The 20,222-nt window shown below is 59.1% G+C and overlaps 3 protein-coding genes and 1 long non-coding RNA gene across 15 annotated transcripts in view; 2 read left to right on the top strand and 2 right to left on the bottom strand.

Moving 5' to 3' along the window:
- Positions 1-2: 2 nt before the first annotated feature.
- TRMT1 (tRNA methyltransferase 1) lies at positions 3-10,010 on the top strand. 6 transcript variants are annotated; one of them, XM_053897411.1, is made up of 17 exons: positions 17-124; positions 349-633; positions 726-781; positions 1,035-1,177; positions 1,341-1,528; positions 5,852-5,967; positions 6,046-6,158; positions 6,921-7,069; positions 7,224-7,310; positions 7,391-7,460; positions 7,573-7,707; positions 7,799-7,884; positions 8,213-8,321; positions 8,408-8,484; positions 9,338-9,457; positions 9,533-9,662; positions 9,837-10,010. In XM_053897411.1, exons 2-17 carry the CDS (start codon positions 374-376, stop codon positions 9,984-9,986), a joined length of 1,989 nt encoding a protein of 662 aa, XP_053753386.1. In that variant the 5' UTR covers positions 17-124; positions 349-373; the 3' UTR covers positions 9,987-10,010. The 6 variants fall into 6 exon arrangements, with proteins under 6 accessions (XP_053753385.1, XP_053753387.1, XP_053753386.1 ...); XM_053897410.1 differs by having other exon boundaries at positions 3-124; positions 430-633; positions 5,852-6,158; XM_053897409.1 differs by having other exon boundaries at positions 5,852-6,158.
- Positions 10,011-10,125: 115 nt separating this feature from the next.
- LOC109254022 (uncharacterized) lies at positions 10,126-12,049 on the bottom strand. The gene is made up of 3 exons (XR_002074621.2): positions 11,606-12,049; positions 11,242-11,391; positions 10,126-10,934 (listed from the first exon to the last, which is right to left on the bottom strand). It is a non-coding gene; the product is annotated as an uncharacterized LOC109254022 (long non-coding RNA).
- On the top strand, positions 12,038-17,400 carry LYL1 (LYL1 basic helix-loop-helix family member). Of its 3 annotated transcripts, none has more exons than XM_053897422.1 (5): positions 12,038-12,144; positions 13,140-13,492; positions 13,589-13,680; positions 14,556-14,962; positions 17,022-17,400. In XM_053897422.1, the coding sequence occupies exons 2-5, from the start codon at positions 13,161-13,163 to the stop codon at positions 17,043-17,045; spliced, it is 855 nt and encodes a 284-aa protein (XP_053753397.1). In that variant the 5' UTR covers positions 12,038-12,144; positions 13,140-13,160; the 3' UTR covers positions 17,046-17,400. The 3 variants fall into 3 exon arrangements, with proteins under 3 accessions (XP_053753397.1, XP_053753399.1, XP_053753398.1); XM_053897423.1 differs by having other exon boundaries at positions 12,066-12,167; XM_053897424.1 differs by lacking the exon at positions 17,022-17,400 and having other exon boundaries at positions 14,556-16,981.
- The window catches only part of NFIX (nuclear factor I X), a 98,249-nt gene continuing 95,009 nt past the window's right edge, over positions 16,983-20,222 (bottom strand). For all 5 annotated transcript variants that reach the window (XM_053897418.1, XM_053897419.1, XM_053897417.1 and 2 more), the window contains one exon: positions 16,983-19,849. In XM_053897418.1, coding sequence (XP_053753393.1) covers positions 19,835-19,849 — 15 coding nt within the window. In that variant the 3' untranslated portion in view covers positions 16,983-19,834. The remainder of the gene's footprint in view (positions 19,850-20,222) is intronic.

Genomic DNA, 20,222 nt, shown 5'->3' with positions numbered 1-20,222 from the left:
ATCACTGACTGGCTAAATTCTATCATGTGACCTGCCCTCCCACTGTGCCAACATGGCGACGCCCAGGTCCTAATCCGGGAAACGTGCATCCAGGCTAATACTGTCCTGGGCGCGGGGCGCGAAGGTGAGAAGGACGCGGGCGACGCGGGGAGGGATCCGGGCCAGTGTCGGGCCCGCTAGAGGGCTTCTGGCCTCTGGCTTCTCAGGGGCCGGTACTCCGAAGATGGGGTGTAGTGTCAGCTTACCGAGGCCGCAGGGTCTTAATCTTTACTGATGTATACGTCACCTGGCCCGGGGACGCAGCTCCCTGATGCTCTTCCTGTGCCCTCCCCCGCCCCCCCAAACCAGGCTTGGCAGGGAGAGGCTCCCGCGGATGCCCCGTGCGAGAATCGGTCTGTGGCTGAGTCTAACTCTCCGCTCCACGCGCAGTCTCTGTAGAGCCGGGTTTATGGAGGGGCAGCCGCAAGGGCCGCCGAATCCAGCCGGCATGGAGAACGGCACCGAGCCCTGCGGAGAAGAGCGAGCATCCGAGGCTCAGGAGACGACGGTCACCGAGGGGGCCGCCAAGATAGCCTTCCCCAGCGCCAACGAAGTCTTCTACAACCCGGTGCAAGAGTTCAACCGGGACCTGACGTGAGCAGGGGTGTGGGGTCAGCTTGGCAGAGGGCAGTGCATCTGCAAGGTTGAGGGAGTGTGAGCTAACCAACCCCCCGTCTCTCCCGCAGATGTGCCGTGATCACCGAGTTTGCTCGCATTCAGCTTGGGGCCAAAGGAATCCAGAGTGAGTTGAGGTCCAGTCTCCCTGTGGGCCGGGGTCACGCAGAGCTCTCTCCCTGCCCTGCCCCGCCCCCTTTCCCTTAAAGTTCTAAAAGGCTCCAGGCACCTTGCAGGCCCTGGGTTCATTTCCTTCAGGCTTTCCCCACGGGGTTTGAGGAAGATTTTTCTCCCATGAATCTTCTGTATACGGAGGAATAGGGGGAGGTCTCTCAGAGGGAGCTTTGAGACCCCTGACTTGTGCTTCTGGGTGGCTGCAGTCAAGGTGCCAGGTGAGAAGGACGTGCAAAAGGTGGTCGTGGACTTGTCAGAGCAAGAGGAGGAAAAGGCTGAACTGAAAAAGGGTGCAAACCTGGCCCCGGGAGACCAACCTCGAACGGCCGCCGTTGGGGAGATCTGCGAGGTGGGGCCTGGACAGAGGAGGTGGCGGCCCCGGAGTCCTCCAGTAATGGAGGAAGGAAGGCTCCTGAGGCCGGAGAGCTATAGGAAGTGGGTGGTGGGGGCTCCTCGGGGCCCAGCAGAGGACAGGTATCCACGTGAGTGGGGCTCCCCGATTACTCCAACAGGAAGGCCTTCGAGTGCTAGAGGGTCTGGCAGCCTCGGGCCTACGTTCCATTCGCTTTGCACGAGAGGTGCCTGGACTCCAGTCTGTAGTTGCCAACGATGCCTCTGCCCGAGCCGTGGATCTCATGTGCCGTAATGTGCAGCTCAACGCTGTGGCCCACCTGGTACATCCCAGGCAGGCCGATGCCAGGTAGGTTTGGGGCAGCCGAGCCTGATGGCTGGAACGTGCATGCCAGAGCAAGGCTGCCTGGGCTCAAGTCCTAAGTCCGTCGTATTCTTGCTCTTTGGCCTTGGGAGAGTGCCTTAGCCTCTCTGAGCCCCCGTTTTCTTGTCTATAAAATGAGAATGTTAGTATTACAGGAGTTGCTCTGTTGATTAAGTGAGAGATGATGCTTAGCCAGAAATAAGTCCCATTATGGTTTCCATTTTATTTTCATTTATTTCTTTTCTTATTCTAGAAACAGTGCATGAGCAGGGGAGAGGGACAGAGGGAAGGAGAGAGAGAATCTCAAACAGGCTCCATGCTAAGGGTGGAGTAGGGCTCCATCCCATGACCTCCAGGACCGTGGCCCAAGCTGGTCACAGGTCACTGAGTGGTCCACCAGCTGAGCCACCCAGATTCCCCTATGGTTTCCATTTTACTTTTATTTTTTTTAATTAATCAATTTTTTAATTCACATCCAAGTTAGTTAGCATATAGTGCAATAATGTTTGCAGGAATAGATTTTGTGATTTATCCCGTGTGTATAACACCCAGTGCTCATCCCAACAAGTGTCCTCCTTAATGTCCCTTACCCATTTAGCCCACCCCCCCCACAACCCCTCCAGCCACCCTCAGTTCCTCGTATTTAAGAGTCTCTTGTGTTTTGTCCCCCCTCCTTGTTTTTATATCATCTTTGCTTCCTTTCCCCTCTGTTCATCTGTTTTATATCTTAAAGTCCTCATATGAGTGAAGTCATAGATTTGTCTTTCTCTGGCTGACCGATTTCGCTTAGCATAATACCCTCTACTTCCAACCATGTAGTCGCAAATGGTAAGATTTCATTCTTGATTGCCGAGTAATACACTATTTTGTGTGTGTGTGTGTGTGTGTGTGTGTGTGTATGTATATATGTGTATATATATATATATATATACACATATATACATATACATATATATGTATATGTATTTGTATATGTATATGTATATGCCACATCTTCTTTATCCATTCACCCATCCACGGACATTTGGGCTCTTTCCATACTTTGGCTATTGTCAGTAGCACTGCTATAAACATTGGGGTGCATGTGCCCCTTTGAAACAGCACACCTGTATCCCGTGGATAAATGCCTAGTAGTGCAATTGCTGGGTCGTAGGATAGTTCTATTTTTAATTTTTTGAGGAACCTCCATACTGTTTTCCAGAGTGGCTGCACCAGTTTGCATTCCGTCCAGCAGGGCAAAAGAGATCCTCTTTCTCTGCATCCTCCTCAACATCTGTTGTTGCCGGAGTTGTTAATGTGAGCCGTTCTGACAGATGTGAGGTGGTATCTCATTGGGGTTTCGATTTGTATTTCCCTGATGGTGAGTGATGTTGAGCATTTCTTCATGTGTCTGTTAGCCAGGATGTCTTCTTTGGAAAAGTGTCTGTTCATGTGTTTTGCCCATTTCTTCACTGGATTATTTGTTTTTTGGGTGTTGAGTTTGATAAGTTCTTTCTAGATTTTGGATACTAACCCTTTGTCTGATACGTCGTTTGCAAATGTCCTCTCCCATTCTGTTGGGTGCCTTTTAGTTTTGCTGATTCCTTCGCTGTGCAGAGGCTTTTAATTTTGATGAGGTCCCAATGGTTCATTTTTGCTTTTGTTTCCCTGCCTCCGGAGACCTGTTGAGTAAGAAGTTGCTGTGGCCGAGGTCAGAGAGGTTTTTGCCTGCTTTCTCCTCGAGGATTTTGATGGCTTCCTGACTTACATTTAGGTGTTTCATCCATTTTGAGTTTCTTTTTGTGTATAGTGTAGGAAAGTGGTCCAGGTTCATTTTTCTGCCTGTTGCTGTCCAGTTTTCCCAGCACTATTCACTGAAGAGACTGTCTTTATTCCTTTGGATATTCTTTGCTGCTTTGTCGAAGATTAGTTGGCCATATGTTTGTGGGTCCATTTCTGGGTTCTCTATTCTGTCCCGTTGATCTGAGTGTCTGTTTTTGAGCCAGTGCCATACTGTCTTGATGATTACAGCTTTGTAATACAGCTTGAAGTCCGGGATTGTGATGCCTCCTGCTTTGGTTTTCTTTTTCAGGATTGCTTTGGCTATTCAGGGTCTTTTCTGGTTCCATACAGATTTTAGGGTTTTTTGTTCTAGCTCTGTGAAGAATGCTGGCGTTATTTTGATAGGCATTGCATTGAATATGTAGATTCCTTTGGGGAGTATCGACATTTTAACATTTGTTCTTCCAACCCAGGAGCAAGGAATCTTTTTCCATTTTTTTGTGTCTTCAGTTTCTTTCATAAGTTTTCTTTAGCTTTCAGCATATAGATTTTTCACCTCTTTGGTTAGGTTCATTCCTAGATACTCTGTGGTTTTTGGTGCAGTTGTAAATGGGATCAATTCTTGATTTCTCTCTCTGTTGCTTCACTATTGGTGTATAGAAATGCAACTGATTTCTGTGCATTGATTTTATATCCTGCGACTTTGCTGAATTCATGGATCAGTCCAGTAGCTTTTTTGTGGAATCTTTTGCGTGTTCCATATAGAGTATCATGTCATCCTGCAAAGAATGAAAGTTTGACTTCTCCTTGCCGATTTGGATGCATTTTATTCCTTTGTGTTGTCTGATTGCTGAGGCTAAGACCTCCAATACTACGTTAAATAGCAGTGGCGAGAGTGGACATCCCTGTCGTGGTCCTGACCTTAGGGGGAAAGCTCTCAGTTTTTCCCCACTGAGGATGATACTAGCTGTGGGTCTTTCATACATGGCTTTTATGATCTCGACGTATGATCCTTCTATCCCTACTTTCTTGAGGGTTTTTATCAAGAAAGGGTCCTGTATTTTGTCAAATGCTTTCTCTGCATCTATTGAGAGGATCACGTGGTTCTTGTCCTTTCTTTTATTGATGTGATGAATCACATTGATTGTTTTGCTATGGTTTCCATTGTAGACTTAACTTCTCAACTTCTGGTACTTTTATTCATTCAAATGAGCCAGCACAAAGCCAGTATCCACAATGTGCCAGGCATCAGTAAACAAAATAGGCAAGATCCCTGACCTTGGGGCATTCACATTCTAATGCTGGGGTCCAGCAAACAGCAGCCTGGGAGGCCCCCTGGGAGGCCAGAGCCTGGGTTGTTGTTTTTTTTGGCCCACCAGCTAAGAATGTTTTTTGCATTTTCTGTTCTTTTCTTGAGAGAGCGCTCGCACTTGCTGGAGAGTGGGGAGAGGGGCAGAGGGAGAGAGAGAATCCCAAACAGGCTGCCTGCTCAGCACAGAGCCCAGTGTGGGGGTTCCATCCCACGACCTTGGGATCATTACCTGAGCCGAAATCAAGAGTTGGACCCTCAACCGGCTGAGGCAGGCATCCCATGTTTTTTGCATTTTTAAAGGGTTTAAAAAAAAAAAAAAAAAGGGCACCATTTGTGGCCCACAAAGCCTAAAATATTTACTGACTTTTTACAGAGCACAAATAAAGAAAAAGTATTTGTTTTCTGGACTGTATTAGAATCTGATAGGAAACAAAGACAGTGACAGCCAGATCAATGAGCAAACTATAGTAAAAGTGGTGAAAAAGTAAAAAGAAAAGTAAAAGAAAAGTAAAAGGTGAAAAGTGCTCTGGGAAAAAACTGGAGGTTGGAGGGGATGGAGGAAGGTGGTGGATGGGTTGTAATTTTATTTATTTTATTTTATTTTATTTCATTTCATTTCATTTCATTTTTTATTAAAAGTGTTTTTCAATGTTTATTTTTGAGAGAGAGACTGAGACAGAGCATGAGCGGGGGAGGGGCAGAGAGAGACAGGGAGAGAGAGAATCCCAAGCAGAGCCCGATTCGGGGCTCGAACTCATGGACTGTGAGATCGAGACCTGAGCCAAAATCAAGAGTCGGATGGTCAACCCACTGAGCCACCCAGGCGCCCCAGGTTGCCATTTTAAATAACAGTTAGGGTTGGCAACTTGGAGAAGACAGCATTTGCATTTCCTCACCTACAAAGGAAATGATAATGATTCCAAATCCGTAGATTTGCCTGGAAGGTTATTTGATTAAATGAGTTAATCTATAAACGGCTTGAAACAGTTGTCAGGCATATGTATGTCACATCACCATTGGCTGTTTATTATTCCTGTTGTTAGACACGAGTACACAGAGGCCCAAGGAAGAAAAGTCACGTGGTTGGTTAGCACATGGCCAGGCCAGGGTCCCAACCTAGCCAGCTGGCCTCCAAATGCAGGCCGAAACCATCACACCCAATGAGAGGACACGTGTAGGGGACAGAGCAGGTCCCTAATGCAGGGGGCTGAGGACCGGGGCCTTCTCGCTCCCAGGATGCTGATGTACCAGCACCAGAGGGCATCGGAGCGGTTTGACGTCATCGACCTGGACCCGTATGGCAGCCCCGCCCCCTTCTTGGACGCAGCCGTGCAGGCCGTGAGTGAAGGAGGTGAGGCCACACTGACCTGGGCACAGAGCAGGGCTCGGGGTTTCCGGAGGATCCTCACTGCTCAGGCCTTCCTTGCAGGTCTGCTGTGCGTCACCTGCACCGACATGGCAGTGCTGGCGGGGAACAGCGGGGAGACCTGTTACAGCAAGTACGGGGCCATGGCCCTCAAGAGCCGGGCCTGCCATGAGATGGTGAGCCGCCCTCCCCCCACCCCTTCCCACCCCGCAGACTTGCTTCGCTTCCTCCAGGCAGCAGGGGCCAGATCCGTCCCAAGATGTCAAAGACAAGCAGGTCTGTAGCCAGAATAGTTCTAGAGCCCGCACTTCCAGTTCTGGTCACTCGGACGGCTGCGGTTTTGCCCAGGGCGGGAGCCAGTGGCCGCATTATTTTTCCTAGTACCCTCGGTTTTAACAACTCGTTCAAAATTGTTATTTAAGACGGTTTCCAGGAGTGGGTTTGGCTTTGGGTTCAAATCCTAGCTTTGCTGGCGCCTTTGGGTGATTCATTTCACCCTTCTGGGCCTCGCGCACGACGGTGAATTGCCGTGGGGATTCGAGAGGGCGGGAGCCGGAAAGGAGGATGGCCTGGCTTCGTTCCGTAAGGGCCCTGTCACCAGGTCAGTCTGGAAAACCGGAACACAGGTCCTTGGAGCCCATCGCATAGCGCGGGGCACGCGGATGGTGCTGCCCTGGATGGCGGGCCTGTGCGCTCCGTAACCACGTAGCACCTCCAGGAGGCCCATAAAGAGACATAGGCTGTTGTGATTCCGTCGATGGGGGAACTGAGGCATTCACTTGGCAGGGGTCACACGGCCAGGACGCTTGGGCCTGGGCTTGCAACACCGGGGAGCCGCCCCTGAGCCTGTGCTTATGAGCACCTGGTGTGGCCCCAGGGTAGCTGGGAGGCGTCCGTGGAGGCAGGGCTGCTGGCTGATGCCCGCCTCCCACCCTCAGGCCCTGAGGATCGTCCTGCACAGCCTGGACCTCCGAGCCAACTGCTACCAGCGCTTTGTGGTGCCACTGCTCAGCGTCAGCGCTGACTTCTACGTGAGAGTTTTTGTCCGCGTCTTCACCGGCCAGGCCAAAGTCAAGGCCTCAGCCAGGTTAGTCTGGGGCAAGCAAGGGAGGCAACGAACAGAGGGGGGCAACAGGGCCTTTTGGGGCACGGGAGGAAACGGGACTCCTAACGGGGAGGAGCTGGGGTGCGGCGGTCAGGCTGGGGAGCTTATGAGCCTTGCCTCCCACCCTCCCCCGCAGCAAGCAGGCACTGGTGTTCCAGTGTGTGGGCTGCGGGACCTTTCACCTCCAGCGCCTTGGCAAAGCGTCCGGAGCCTCTGGCGGCCGGTGAGCACGGGTGAGCCGGGGGAGGAAGGTGAAGGAGGCGGCCTAGGGTCGCCGCCTCCTAACCACCCCTCTCTCCGCAGGGTCAAGTTCTCTGCGGCCTGTGGTCCCCCGATCGGCCCTGAGTGTGAGCACTGTGGGCAGCGACACCAGGTGAGGCAGGGCCGGGGAAACCAGGGGGACGCTGGGGTTCCGGCTCTCTTGACACCTGGCCCTTCGCACCCCCCACCCCCCCCCCCCCCCCCCCCCCGCCACGTGTCTGTAGCTTGGCGGTCCCCTGTGGGCGGAGCCCATCCACGACCTGGACTTCGTGGGGCGCGTGCTGCAGGCTGTGAGCACCAATCCCGGCCGCTTCCACACCTCGGAGCGAATCCAGGGGGTCCTGAGCGTCATCACCGAGGTGGGGGCCCGGGGTGACGGGGAGGGGGCCCCGCCTGTGCCCAGCCATCCTTCCCCCACCCACCCCGCGCCCGTCCCGTCCCCACCGGCAGGAGCTCCCGGACGTGCCTCTCTACTACACGCTGGACCAGCTGAGCAGCACCATCCGCTGCAGCACGCCCAGCCTCCTGCAGCTGCGGTGAGTGCCCAGTCCCGGGCGGGAGGGAGTCTGCGCCCTTCGCCCGCCCTCCGGGGGCCCTCCGGGGGCCCTGGGGCAAGGCCGGCCCCCCTCAAGGCCAGAGTCTTGGGTAAAACAGCTTCCCAACAGGCCTACGCGCAGGTGCTTAGAAGGGAGCGCGGAGGCCTTGAGCCTTGGGGAGGGAGATGGTCTCCCCATCGCGATCACTGGCATTCCCCGGGCCGCGTAGTCACCGTGAGACGTTCAGCTGCGTCATACCCGCACGGATCAGCGCTGGCTTTGGGGTCCCGCCCCCCACCCCCCACCCACGGCCCCTCTTGGTCCCCAGGTCAGCCCTCCTCCATGCCGGCTTCCGGGTCTCACTCTCCCACGCCTGTAAGAATGCCGTGAAGACGGACGCCCCGTCCTCAGCCCTCTGGGACATCATGCGCTGCTGGGTGAGGGCTGGCCTGACCAGATGGGGGTGCGAGGGCGGGACATGGTCAGGCCCAGCGTCCCCTGACCTTTGAACTTTACCTCCCAGGAAAAGGAGTGTCCGGTGAAGCGGGAAAGGCTGTCAGAGGCCAGCCCTGCGTTCCGTATTCTCAGCGTGGAGCCCAGGTACGGGCACTGGTGTGGCTGCCCGCGGGCGTGGGGGGTTCACGTGTGGGCAGGGGACAACGCAGATCCTTCGCTCCACAGACACATGCTCATTCAAGTGAGATCCAGAATCTTCCCGCTTCCCCTCCCCTTCTGCCCCTGCCCTGGTCTGGCCCCATCACTGCCCAGCTGGACCACTGCTGTTGGCTCCCCCCGCCCCGCCTCCGGCCCCCAGCCTCTCCCCACAGCAGCCACAGTACATCGGTGAGGACCGGAGTCAGACCTGTCCACCCTCTGTTTAGAACCCTCTGTGGCTCCCACCTCACTCACTAGAAACCCAAGTTCTGCCTGCAAGCTGTGCGCCATCTCCCTGTCCCCTCCCTCCCCCTTCATCCCCACTCTCCCTACCTCCCTCCCTACTGGGCCTCCGCACTCACACTCCCCAGACCGCAGTGCCCCCTTACGGCCTTTATAAGGGCTGTTCTCTGTGCCTGGAGTGCCCATCCTGGGTCCCCTGAAGGCTCTTCCCTCCCTCCTGCAGGTGTCTCTGACCGCTCTGTCCTGCGCCCCTTCCCCCGCCTCCCCATTCCCTTTGTCCTGCTCTTTTTCTCAAAACTCTCATCCGTGCCCTAACACGATATACTTCACTCACCTCTGATCTGTCCCATCGTCTCCCGCACTGGAACGTCGGCCTTACCAATGGCAGATCTTAGGCTCGCGGTAGGCACTGGATACACGTTCATTAACTGGATGAGAATCCCGACCCGGGCGGACACGGCCTTCCCAAGGCACGTGGAGCTGCACGGGGCTTGGCAGGTGGTCCGTGCGCACCTGCAGGGCACCTGCCCCTCAGCCCCCACTCCCACGTCCCCAGGCTGCAGGCCAGCTTCGCCGTCCGGGATGACGCCAACCCCAGCTCCCGCCAGCGAGGACTCAAGCGTTTCCAGGCTAATCCTGAGGCCAACTGGGGCCCCCGGCCCCGTGCCCGGCCAGGGTGAGTGAGAGCGCGGGTGGCGGTGGGGCCTGTCCGGGGCAGGATGGGGTCCCAGCTACTCCTCTGCCTGCACAGGGGCAAGGCCGCAGGTGAAGCTATGGAGGAGAGACGCAGGCTGCACCAGAATAAGAGAAAGGAGCCAGCTGAGGACCCGGTCCAGCGGGCTGCCCGGCTCAAGACCTTTCCCTGTAAAAGATTCAAGGAGGTGAGGCACCCCCACCACCCCCACACAGCAGCACCCAGGGATCGCCCTCCCTGCAGCAGGGCTGGGAGAACCGGGGCGGGCAGGGCGTGCGAGCGAGCTCCCCGTCTAGGAAAGGGACCCAGCAGAGGCTGCTGAGCACTGAGCCAGGGTTCACACCCACCGTTCTCCCACCAGGGCACCTGTCAACGCGGGGACCAGTGCTGCTACTCCCACAGCCCCCCAGCACCCGAGGACACCGCTGCAGCCGCCTCCCCTGACCATCCCAAGACCTCTTACCAGAACCTGCCTGGGTCTGGCGTTGCCGCTGGTCCGGGTGTAGACTGAGCCAATAAAGATATGTCACCTTTCCGACTGCCATTCGTCTGGGTCGGGAGGCTGCCTGCGGGTCTGTCTGTCCGTCTGCCTTAGGGGCTCTGTCCGTCTCTCCAGCTGCGTGTCTGGAGCCTGCGTTCCTCTGTGCATCTTTTTTTGTTTCACTCCCTGGGGAAGCGCTACGCATCTGGAGGTTTGTTTGTCCCTGCCCGACCGAAGTGCTGTCAGTATTGCCATCTGGAGTGTTCTGTCTGTATGGGGGTGTGGGAGCTGACCGTTGGCCAGCGGGATGGTCTGTCTCGCAGCACGAGGCGCTCAGCCCCCCGCCCCTTTGCTGGCGCCTGCAGTTCCCGAGCCGGCCACGGGGCGGCAGCCGTGCGCTCGTGTTCGTGGGGCCTCCGCCCCCCTGTTGGCGCGCACCCAGACACAGGCGGGCCCTCCAGTCACCCAGCCCCTACCCTGCCTCGCGTCGCCGCCCGGTTTCTCTGGCCGAGCTCCCCACAGGGCCGCGGTGGCGGAAGCCGGACCGGAACCAGGCGCCTTGTGCATCCGCTCCAGGCCAGGTGCTTCCTGCTCCGCGGCCCCTCGGGCGAGCACACTGAGGCACTAGCCGGCCTGCCGCTTCCCCTCCCCTCCGGGACGGAGGGTTAGCAACGTTAACGGAGAGGCTTAGGGCAGAATCCCCACCCCCACGTGGTAGCCGTGGGGCCCCCCCGCAAACACCTTTCCCTTGGCTTCCTCCCCGCCTGTAAAAGGAACCTAGTTTGTTGGGGTGATCCGTTAACTTGGGGGCTCAGAGCTGACCTCGCGCTTCCCTGGGGCAGTGGGATGGTTGGAGGCCGGCTGGCTCGGGGCTTCACCAGACTCCTGGGAGGGTGGTGGTAGTATCCGTGCTGGGCGGCTCCTGCAGGCCCCCAGATACACTGGAGGCAAAGTGTGATGGACGCGGGTGAGGGGGCCCTGGAGAAAAGTATTGTCCCTGCTCCCTAGCTATTCCCAGGGCCCTGCCTTTCGCCTTTCTAGCAGGCTCCAGCCGGGTGCTGAGCACCCCCACCACTGCAAGATGCTTGCCCAACGCCTCTTTATCACCGTCCTCAAAGCGGCCTGTGATGTGGGAGGAGGGCCAGAGACCATCAAGTTGGGGCTGTGTGACCCGGTGGCCTAGAGGATCCACGTGGCCACAGGGCGGGCTGGGGGCACCTATTGTAACGTTCTGCCAGCCCCGGCTCCCTAGGAAGTCCCTCCCAGCCATGGTGCTTCCTCTCACCCTCCTGGGCCTGAAAAGGTGGTGTGGAGAGCAGGCCTGGGGGCCCAGGACACTTGGGCCAGGCAGGACACGCGAGGGCAGACTGTCAGAACTGCCTTCCCTCCAGTGCCCCAGTCCGGGGTGGGGGTGGCGCGAAGCCCGGCAGGCGGTCTGTAAAAAGAGGAACAAAGCAGGGTGAGGAGAGGAGGAGCAGGAGGGGGCCCTGGGTCACGAGGCCGCAGACTGCCGGAAAGGGCTCTCCTCCACCCCCATCAGCGCGGACACTTGAGCAGGGGGTGTTCAAAGCCGGAGGTGAAACCCAAGCGCGATACTGGAGGCTGCTGCTTCCCTGCCTCAGTTTCCCCCTCTGCGTGCATCCGGGTACCTCACTCCCAGCGGCGCGCTGGGTCGGGGTCCTCAGAGACCCTGGGCCACTCCAGTGCCTGGGAGGACGTAAGGTGAGGCCCTGAGGGGTGACGGCCCTGTCCGTCGCCGGCCGGGGGCGGGGCCGTGAGGCCCCGGCTCGGAGCTCCCCGCCCGCCGGTTTCCTCCGGGGTCAGCCCGGCTCCTTATCAGGCGCGGCCAGTCGGCCAGGGCCTTATCTGTGCCGGCCCGGCATCCTCCGGCGCGGCCCGGGGGTGAGAGGGAGGAAACTGGGCCGCCGGGGGCGGGGAGAGGGCGGGCCGGCCAGGAGCAGCTCACTTTCCCTCGAGGGATCCACGCCGCCGTCGCCGGGGCCCTAGCGAGCCCGGGAAGAGGCGCGGCCCGACGTCGCTGCCGGGAGGGGGCGGCAAGCTCCCAGCGGCCCAGAGCGCAGAGGCCGGACCGGATCAGAGCCACGGAGCCTGGCCTGCAGCCGAACCCGCATCCTGGCCCTGCGGGACAGAGCCGGGGCTCTCACCAGGCAGCAGGACCAGCGCCGGGGTAAGAGCGGAGTCCGCCTGAAGGTGGGGTATCCCGGGACCGCCTGTATTCATTCATTCCATCCATCCTTCATTCATTCATTCAACGGGGGGGGGGGGGGGGCGGATGCTCACTAAGTGAGAGCCCAGGGCCTAGGTAGGGAAGACAGGACAGAGGGGCCAGGAGTCCCAGAAGTTGCTGGGACACTCCAAGCCGTGGGGCCAAGAGTGAACAGGGACGGCTGCGCAGGTTGCAGAGGAGTGGATGCTGATGGGGTGGGGAGGGTGGGGGAGGCTGCTGATAGGGCCAGAGAAGGATTGGGACATGACCCTGTCTACTGGGCAGTGGAGTCTGTGTTTGGGATCCTGGGTCAGCATTTTTTATCATCATGTCAGCAGTGGGGTTACAGGGTTAGTAAGGGGGACATTTTCAGTGGGGGCGGGCGTCAACGGAGCGATTAGAGAGGACTTTCAGGGTGTAACAGGGAGGCGTTGGGAAGAGCCTCTCGGGGTCATAGCTGAGGGCCACATGGTCAGCTGGGGGAGGGGTGGGGGGAATCGGCGAAGGGCCAGAGTCAATTACAGAGGGATTCTAAGGTCACACGCTACCGGTGAGGGGTCTTGGGATCAGATCTGAAGGTTACGGGGTCATCCTGGGGGCCGCAGGATCCGTCATGGGTTCCTGGCCTCGCCCCTCGCTCCCGCCTCCAGGTGAGGAGGGATTCTGGAATAAGGGAAATTTGCTCAGGAGCTGGGCAGCTGAGGCCCTCGTGGGTCACAAACAGCTCAGAGAGAGCACTGCCCAGCTCAGCGCTGCCCAGGGGGTCACTGGGTACCTCCTGCCCTCGCATCAGGTCCCCTCCTGTGTCCTGGTGGTATCGGAGCCCGCCTGCTTTTGCCCACCGAACCCCCACCCCCACCCCCACCTTTTCCCTCTCATTTGAGGGCTCTGCTGGGCTGAGGGATGTGCGTGGCATCTGATTCTTCCCTCCCCACTGGCTTCCTTGTCTCCCGCAGGTGAGCACCCCTTCGGGGTCCATGTGCCCTCCCCAGGCCCAGACAGAGGTGGGCCCCACCATGACTGAGAAGGCGGAAGTGGTGTGTGCCCCCAGCCCAGCGCCCGCTCCGCCCCCCAAGCCTGCCTCACCTGGGCCCCCAAAGGTGAAGGAGGTTGGCCACCGAGGCTCCTCACCCCCCAGGCTGCCCCCTGGCGTGCCAGTGATCAGCCTGGGCCACACCAGGCCTCCCGGGGCAACCATGGCCACCACGGAGCTGAGCACCCTGCGGCCCCCCCTGCTGCAACTCTCTACCCTGGGAACTGTCCCGCCCCCCCTGGCCCTGCATTACCACCCTCACCCCTTTCTCAACAGGTCAGTGGCGGGGCGGGGGGGGGGGCTGGGACCTGGGGGGAATTCGGGGCCAGGGTCCTTGCCCACAAAGCGTTAGTGACCCACGACCCCTTACAGCCTCTACATTGGGCCGGCAGGACCTTTTGGCATCTTTCCCAGCAGCCGGCTGAAGCGGAGACCTAGCCACTGCGAGCTGGAGCTGGCCGAGGGTGAGTGCGGGTTCGTGTGTGTGTCGCCATCTCTGCGGGGGCTCGCGTCTTCCACGGGGAGAGCTGTTGCAGGCGCGCCCAGGCACACACAGGATAGCCCACACGGGGGCTCAGTGCTCAGGTTACATTCCTGTGCAAAAACCACAGGCCCGGGGCCAGTCCCACACGACCACAGCCACCCAACAAGCCACGGAGAGTCATGGCAAAACGTACCGCGTGGCATGGGGGCCGCGAAATGACAGCTCCAGGCGAATGCACGGCCACGCAGGGAACAGCCACAGGACGACCACCACAGCAGAGACAGCCACACAACCACAGCCACTCAGGACCATGGCCCCACAAGAGTCAGCCACAGAACCACAGCCACACGACCACAAGCACCCGGCAACGATCATAGGCAACCACAGCCATTTAGATATCCCAGGAATTCAGCCAGCCACCCGAGTCGCGCAGGCCCACGTTCACACCCAGAGAACCTCTCAGACCCGTGTGCACATCCAGCCACGTGCAGGGCCACACTCAGAATGGGGACCGCAAGGACAGCTCTCCAGACTGACAGCCACAGGAAACATTTCCCTAGGGAGTCTCGGCCACTGACATAGAAGTGTGGACAGTCGGGTTCGGAAGGCTTCGGCTGCCTGCAACCTGGGCCGGTGACGGTCCTTGTCTAGGCCGCTGGGGTGAGTAGGGTGGGAGAGGGGCGGCTACCCAGCAGGGGAGCGACCCATGGATCCTACTTGTGGAGCCCTTGCGTGGAAAAAGCCCCAGCCCGCCGCCTGTGTGGAAGTCCCCTCGGAGATTCTGGGCGCTGAAGTGAGGGCCCCAGGGGGCGCCCCCTGGGCCTCCGCGCCAAACCTGCCCCTCGTGTTCCCCAGGGCACCAGCCCCAGAAGGTGGCCCGGCGTGTGTTCACCAACAGCCGGGAGCGCTGGCGGCAGCAGAACGTGAACGGCGCCTTCGCGGAGCTCAGGAAGCTGCTGCCAACGCACCCGCCCGACCGGAAGCTGAGCAAGAACGAGGTGCTCCGCCTGGCCATGAAATACATCGGCTTCCTGGTGCGGCTGCTGCGCGACCAGGCGGCCGCTCTGGCCGCAGGCCCCGCCCCGCCCGGGCCCCGCAGACGGCCAGCGCACCGAGGCCCGAACGACAGCGCCCGCCGCGGGCCGTGTCGCAGGGCCGAATCAGTGATGCGCTCGCAGCCCGCGCCCCCGGCCGGCCCCGACGGCAGCCCCGACGGGGCGGCCCGGCCCATCAAGACGGAACGAGCGGCCGTGAGCCCTGAGGTGCGGTGACCTCCGCGGGCGTGGCCTCGGAGCCGAGGGGCACCGGGAACTCAGCCTGGGGCGGTCGAGAAAGGGGCGGCCGATGCTCTGCGCCTGCTCGGGAGCGAACTCCCCGGAAGAGGGACCAGTGAGGACGTTCCCAACGGGGGAATAGGGCCCGGGGATCTGGAGGGGCGACTGTCGCCCGCGGGGGGCCCTGTAGGCCTTTTTACCACCCACCGCCCGCTGGAAATGACCTTTCCCGCGTCTTCCTCCGGGGGACGAGGTCCGGGAACCAACATGGCAGACAGGTCATCGGACTAAAGTGGTGCCTTTTTTTCCGGGGCTGGGGTCACCGAGAGAGGTGGGGAGGGACAGGGTAGGGGGCTGGGCTTTGCCCTTCTCGCCGGCGCCCCCTCCTGGAGACTCACGGATACGCGCTCCTGGACCGCGTCTGCGGCGCGCCAGGTGCGCCGAGGGAGGCGCAGAATGGACGCCGGGACCCACCCCCCACCGATCCCGAACCGGTCCCGCACGACGGCGTTAGCAAAGGCTCGGGCGCTCTTACTTTTGTTTTTCTTTATTTCTTTATTTCACATACACATTAGCCATTCAATGGAGAAGCCGGAGAGAGTCAGGCAAAGATGGTGTAACAGAAGCGCAGTGACGGGGGCGGGGCGGGGCGGGGCGGGGCGGGGCAGAGAGGGAACAGACGGGCTGGCTGCCTACTTGCATTCCGCTAGGACACTGAAAACCCAGAAAACAAAACAGACAGTAAACTACCCTTGTTTCTTATGTATCTCAGTGCAGAGACGGGGGTGGAGGGCAGAGAGAGGGGGAGACCAGGCTGAAGGAAGAGGAGCGGAGGGACGGGGGACGCTAAGGGGGAAGCACACCAAATCCATTAGTACTATATATAGAGATACTCGTATATACTGCGTTTCTTAGCCTAAGAAGAAACTTGTTTGACGGGACGGGCGGCCTTTGCGGTCCGCGATGCTGGTGCTGGTCGGGCGCACGGATCTCCCGGGAGGGGCCGAAGCGGGGCTGGCCCAGGCTGGCTTGGGGGGGAGGGGGGCGCCCCGAGGGTGGGGGGGTGGGGGGGAGCAGAGGCGGGGCTGGGGTGCCCCTCGGGCTCTCGATTGGGGGACGAAATTTCTCGTGACTTTATTGCTCCTTTATTTTCTCTCATGTGGGGGGGGGGGGGGTCCGTTCAGCACGGTCGGGGTGAGGAAATGGTGGGTCGTCTGAGCCACCCGGCCCCTCTGGGACCCAGAGCGCGGCGTCCGCTCCGCCAGCACGGGGGTGAGAACAAGGCACTAGGTCGGCCGGCCAGCGCGGGGGCGGGTGTGTAAGGCAGTCGACGGGGCTGGTTGCAGGGTGGGGTGGGGCTGTGTGCGGGGCCGTGTGCGTGCGTGCGTGCGGGCGCGGGCCTGGGCGAATCGACCTGTCAGCTTGGCTGGTCCTGTCCTGGAGCTTCGAGCCTTCCTCGTGCTCCCCGGTGGGTGACGGGGCTAGGGGTAGGGGTGGGAGGAATGATGTTGAGTTGGGGGCGCCGGGGAAAAGGGAGGGTAACTACCAACTTGCTGAGCGCGCTCCTGATAATGCTGGTGAGGGTCAAGTTGGCGTCTGGCTCAAAGAAGGGCGCTCGGGGCGGAGAGGGAGAGGGAGAGGGAGAGGGAGGGAGGGGACGTTTGTTCGTTGGCATTGACCTCTGCGGGGGAGGGGCTGGGGACCCCCCCGCCGCGCCCCCGTGCCCGGACGGGGATGGGGCGAGGAGGGGGGCGCTGGGCCCTGGGGAGGGGGCGCCCGGGGAGACCCGCGACCAGAGCAGCCCAGCCGCCGGGCGTATGCCGCTGTCCCGTTCCGTTAAACTCAACAAAGAAGGGATATGCGTGTTCCTAACAAGTGCAGGATATTTAATTGATTCATAAACTTATGTATAATAGTTTGTGGGTTTTTTTTTTAAAACGTACTTTATAATGTAAGAAGCACCAGGGTTTTTATGTTGAATTATCTTAAAAATAATTTTCTCTCGTCCTTTTCCTTTTTGATCTTGTTTTTTTTTTTTTTTTTTTAGTGTCGAGGTGTTTTTTTTTTTTAACTCTAAAATGTGAACGTTTCCTTCAGCCCTCCCACCGAAACCGAGAACGAACGACGAAACAAATAAAAACCCCAGATCATCCTCGTCAACGCAGGAAAACGACTTAAAAAAAAAAAAAAAAAAAAAAAAACTTAAAACGAACAAAAAAAAAAAAAAAAAGGAAAAAACACTCAGCTTTCGTTATCCCCGCGCAGGGCGGGGCGGGCCCAGTTCTTTTAGCGTCCCCAGAGCCGCGAGGACATTACAACAAAAATAGAATTTTTCTTAACAATCTCTTAACATACAAAGATAGGAAAACTCTCTGATGCATTGCACTTGGTTCAATGAAAAAAAAAAAAAGTTCATTTCCCCCATATATATTTTTTGTGGGTTTTTTTCTCTTCTAACACGTCCCCACATCTCCTGTCGCCCTCGTAGCCCCTCGCCTGCCCCTCACAACGACACTTGGGAAAGGAGCGGCCCCCCACCCCCACCCCACCCCTGCCCGCCCGGGCAGCCCCGCCGGGCGCGCTCCCGCCCCGGCCCAGCTGGCCTGCAGCTTCCGACCTCGCCCGGGCGGGCGCCCCGCCGACCCCGGCTCCCGCGGGCCCACCGCGCCCGCGGCCCCGATTGTCTTCGAGGGAAGGGGCGCGTGCGGCCGGGCAGGGGGTCCCTTCCGCTCCCCTCTCAGCTCTGACCCTGTTTAGCCAACCAAACTGAAAAATCATTGCACTTTGACCGCGCGTCACGCCCGGCCCACCCGGCCCCCCCACCCCCCCGCCCTACTCCCCACGCCCCCCACCCCAGGCTCCCGTGGGATCCCCTGTCCCCTGCTTCTCAGTCCCGGTCTTCCCCGAGGGCTGCACGCGGATGGGGGGAGGGCCTTCGCTCAACTTCCAACAAAAGCCACTCCTGGGGCCAGCCGCCTTGTGGCTTCCAGTCGAGGACCGCACCGCACGGCGCGCTGGCCCCTTCTGCCCCAGGTAAGGGCCCTCCTTGCCTCCCCAGCCAGCTCCCTCCCCTCCTTCCCTCCCTCCCTGCTGGGGCCACAGCCTCGCAAACTAGATTCACAATAAATAAAGCCCACAACCCGCCCCTGCGGTGCAATGTTGGGTTGACTGACTTTCAGAGGATCCTGACCTGTGCTTTGTGTTTTCATACAGTTAAGAAAGAGAGAGAGGCACGAGGACTCGAGAAGGGGGCCTAGGAAGGGAGATGCAGGGAGGAGGGAGTAAGGCACAGAAAGACAAGCCAGAGGGGCCAAGTCACACCCTGGAGGGGGGGGGCTGGGCATGCTCTTGCTTCCCTCCCTCCCAGGGGGCTTCTGAAGACCCTCTGGACAGGCCCCCATCCATCCCTTGGGAGGAGGAAGGGGCTGCAGGGAGGGGGAGAGGAGAGCTACTTCCTGTCGTGTGTTACCAAATTGTTCCCAAGTTGCTCAAATGGAGGAGTTCCCAATTGCAACAGCAAAAAACCCAAACGATGAATGCCCCACCCCTAAATAAAGAGTAAAGACATTACAGCTGAAATCCAGAGAGAAGTGGCCAGGAGGCCCATGTGGTGGAGAAAGTGGGGCTGGGGGGGGGGGCGGACAGAGAAAGCTCCAAAACACTTTTGAAAAAGGACAACACCCAACACCCTCCAAAGGAACTGAAAGTCGGCGAGCAGGACGCCTACCTAGCGCAGGTGGCGGCTTAGCCAATGGCAGTGGCGGCTGCCTCGTCCTCCTCGCTCGGCTCCGGGGTCCCCTTTCTGCTCCACTCTCCGGCCCCGGCCACAGCAGGGCTGTCTGTGTGAGGGGCAGGGGCAGGGACCGGTGGGGCGGAGCGAGGGCACCTGCATGCGGGGCTGGGGTGTGGGGGCGACCTAGGGCCCGCCTCCCCTCACTTGTGGCGTGGCAAGAGAGTGATTTTCCTGGCCTGCAGAGAGGAGGGAAGAGGGGGCCTGTCCCAGGCTGGGACAGGCTGTTGTAGCATTCCGACTTTTTCCTGTGGACTGTACAGAGAAGTCTGGGGCCCTGAAACTACCCCCGAAGCTCAGGGTGGAGTGGCAGAACGCCCTCCATTCCAGGAGCAAGAAGCTAGCTCCAGAGGACGCTTCCTGGCCGCCCCGGCGGGAGGGGGGGCCTTCTAGCCCAAAGGTAGGGCAGGGAAACCTGGAAGCCACCGTGCCTCACCTAGTCCAAAGCAGCTGGGGGTGGGGGGGCGGGGAGAAGCCAGAGGCCAAGGCAGTGGGGGTGGGGAGGGGGTTGGGAGAGAGGGAGACAGGCAGGGAGGAGGCAGAGTCTGGAGGGAGAACCCTCTGGATCTGCACCCCGTCATTTGTACAAGCTTGTCCTCTGAGCTCCCTAGTGAAGCTCCCGGACTGAGTTGGGGGTGGGGTTCCCCTAGGAAGGGTGACGGTGGAGGAGAGGCCCTTTCAAACCGTGCTGGTTGCTTTGTTGGGTTGATTTTGTTCCTTCCCCGGAAGGTTGGGGCGGGGTAGGGAGGGGAGAAAGGCAGTTCTGCCGCATCCTTTCTTTCTTTCTGTCCTCTACTTAACAGAGTCCGTTTTGCATGTTTCTTTCTGCTTGGCTGCTGGTGCACAGCTCCACCGAGACCTCTTCTGAGGGCTCTCCGAGAACTGGGCTGCTTCTGGGGGCCTGCAGGGGTCCCCGGGCTGGAGGAGAGAAGGGCTGAGTGGCTGACGACGTCTAATTTTTGCTTTTTCGGTGGGGCTGGGCTGGGGGATTTTTCCACGTCTCAAAATTTCTTCTCCCCCCGTTTGAGGAACCTCTTCTTTACATTTTGTCATTTCTTCTGTCGATCTTATCAGAGGAACCAGGACTGAAACGGGACAAAAAAAAAAAAAAAAAAGAGGCGACATTGAAAAGAGCGGGGGGGGCACCGCTCTTCTTGCCCCCACCTGGCCAGCTGACTGGCAGCCAGTGTCCAAGGTCCCTGGAGGGCCCGGTCCCAGCAGAGCCAAGGACACCGGCACCCCACGAAGAGGTACCTCCCCATTCTGTCGAGACCTCCGATGGGAATCCTGCCGCCCCCAAGAGACCCTGCCCCCGGTGCCAGAGTCCAGCTGGCCTTCCCGTGGGCACTGTGCCCAGCGGGTGGGACCCCCGTGGCTGAAGCTGGCACAGGCACAGACCTGGGATCTGGCCATGTTTCCAATTGTTTAGGTTTTTGTGTGGGTCCTGGAGGGTGGGGA

This window comes from Panthera pardus, unplaced genomic scaffold (assembly GCF_024362965.1).
Source record: "Panthera pardus isolate Hobbes unplaced genomic scaffold, ASM2436296v1 HiC_scaffold_8, whole genome shotgun sequence".
NCBI classification, from domain to species: Eukaryota; Metazoa; Chordata; class Mammalia; order Carnivora; family Felidae; genus Panthera; species Panthera pardus.
Note: the sequence above shows the minus strand (reverse complement) of the source record. Positions and strands in the feature narration are given on the sequence as shown.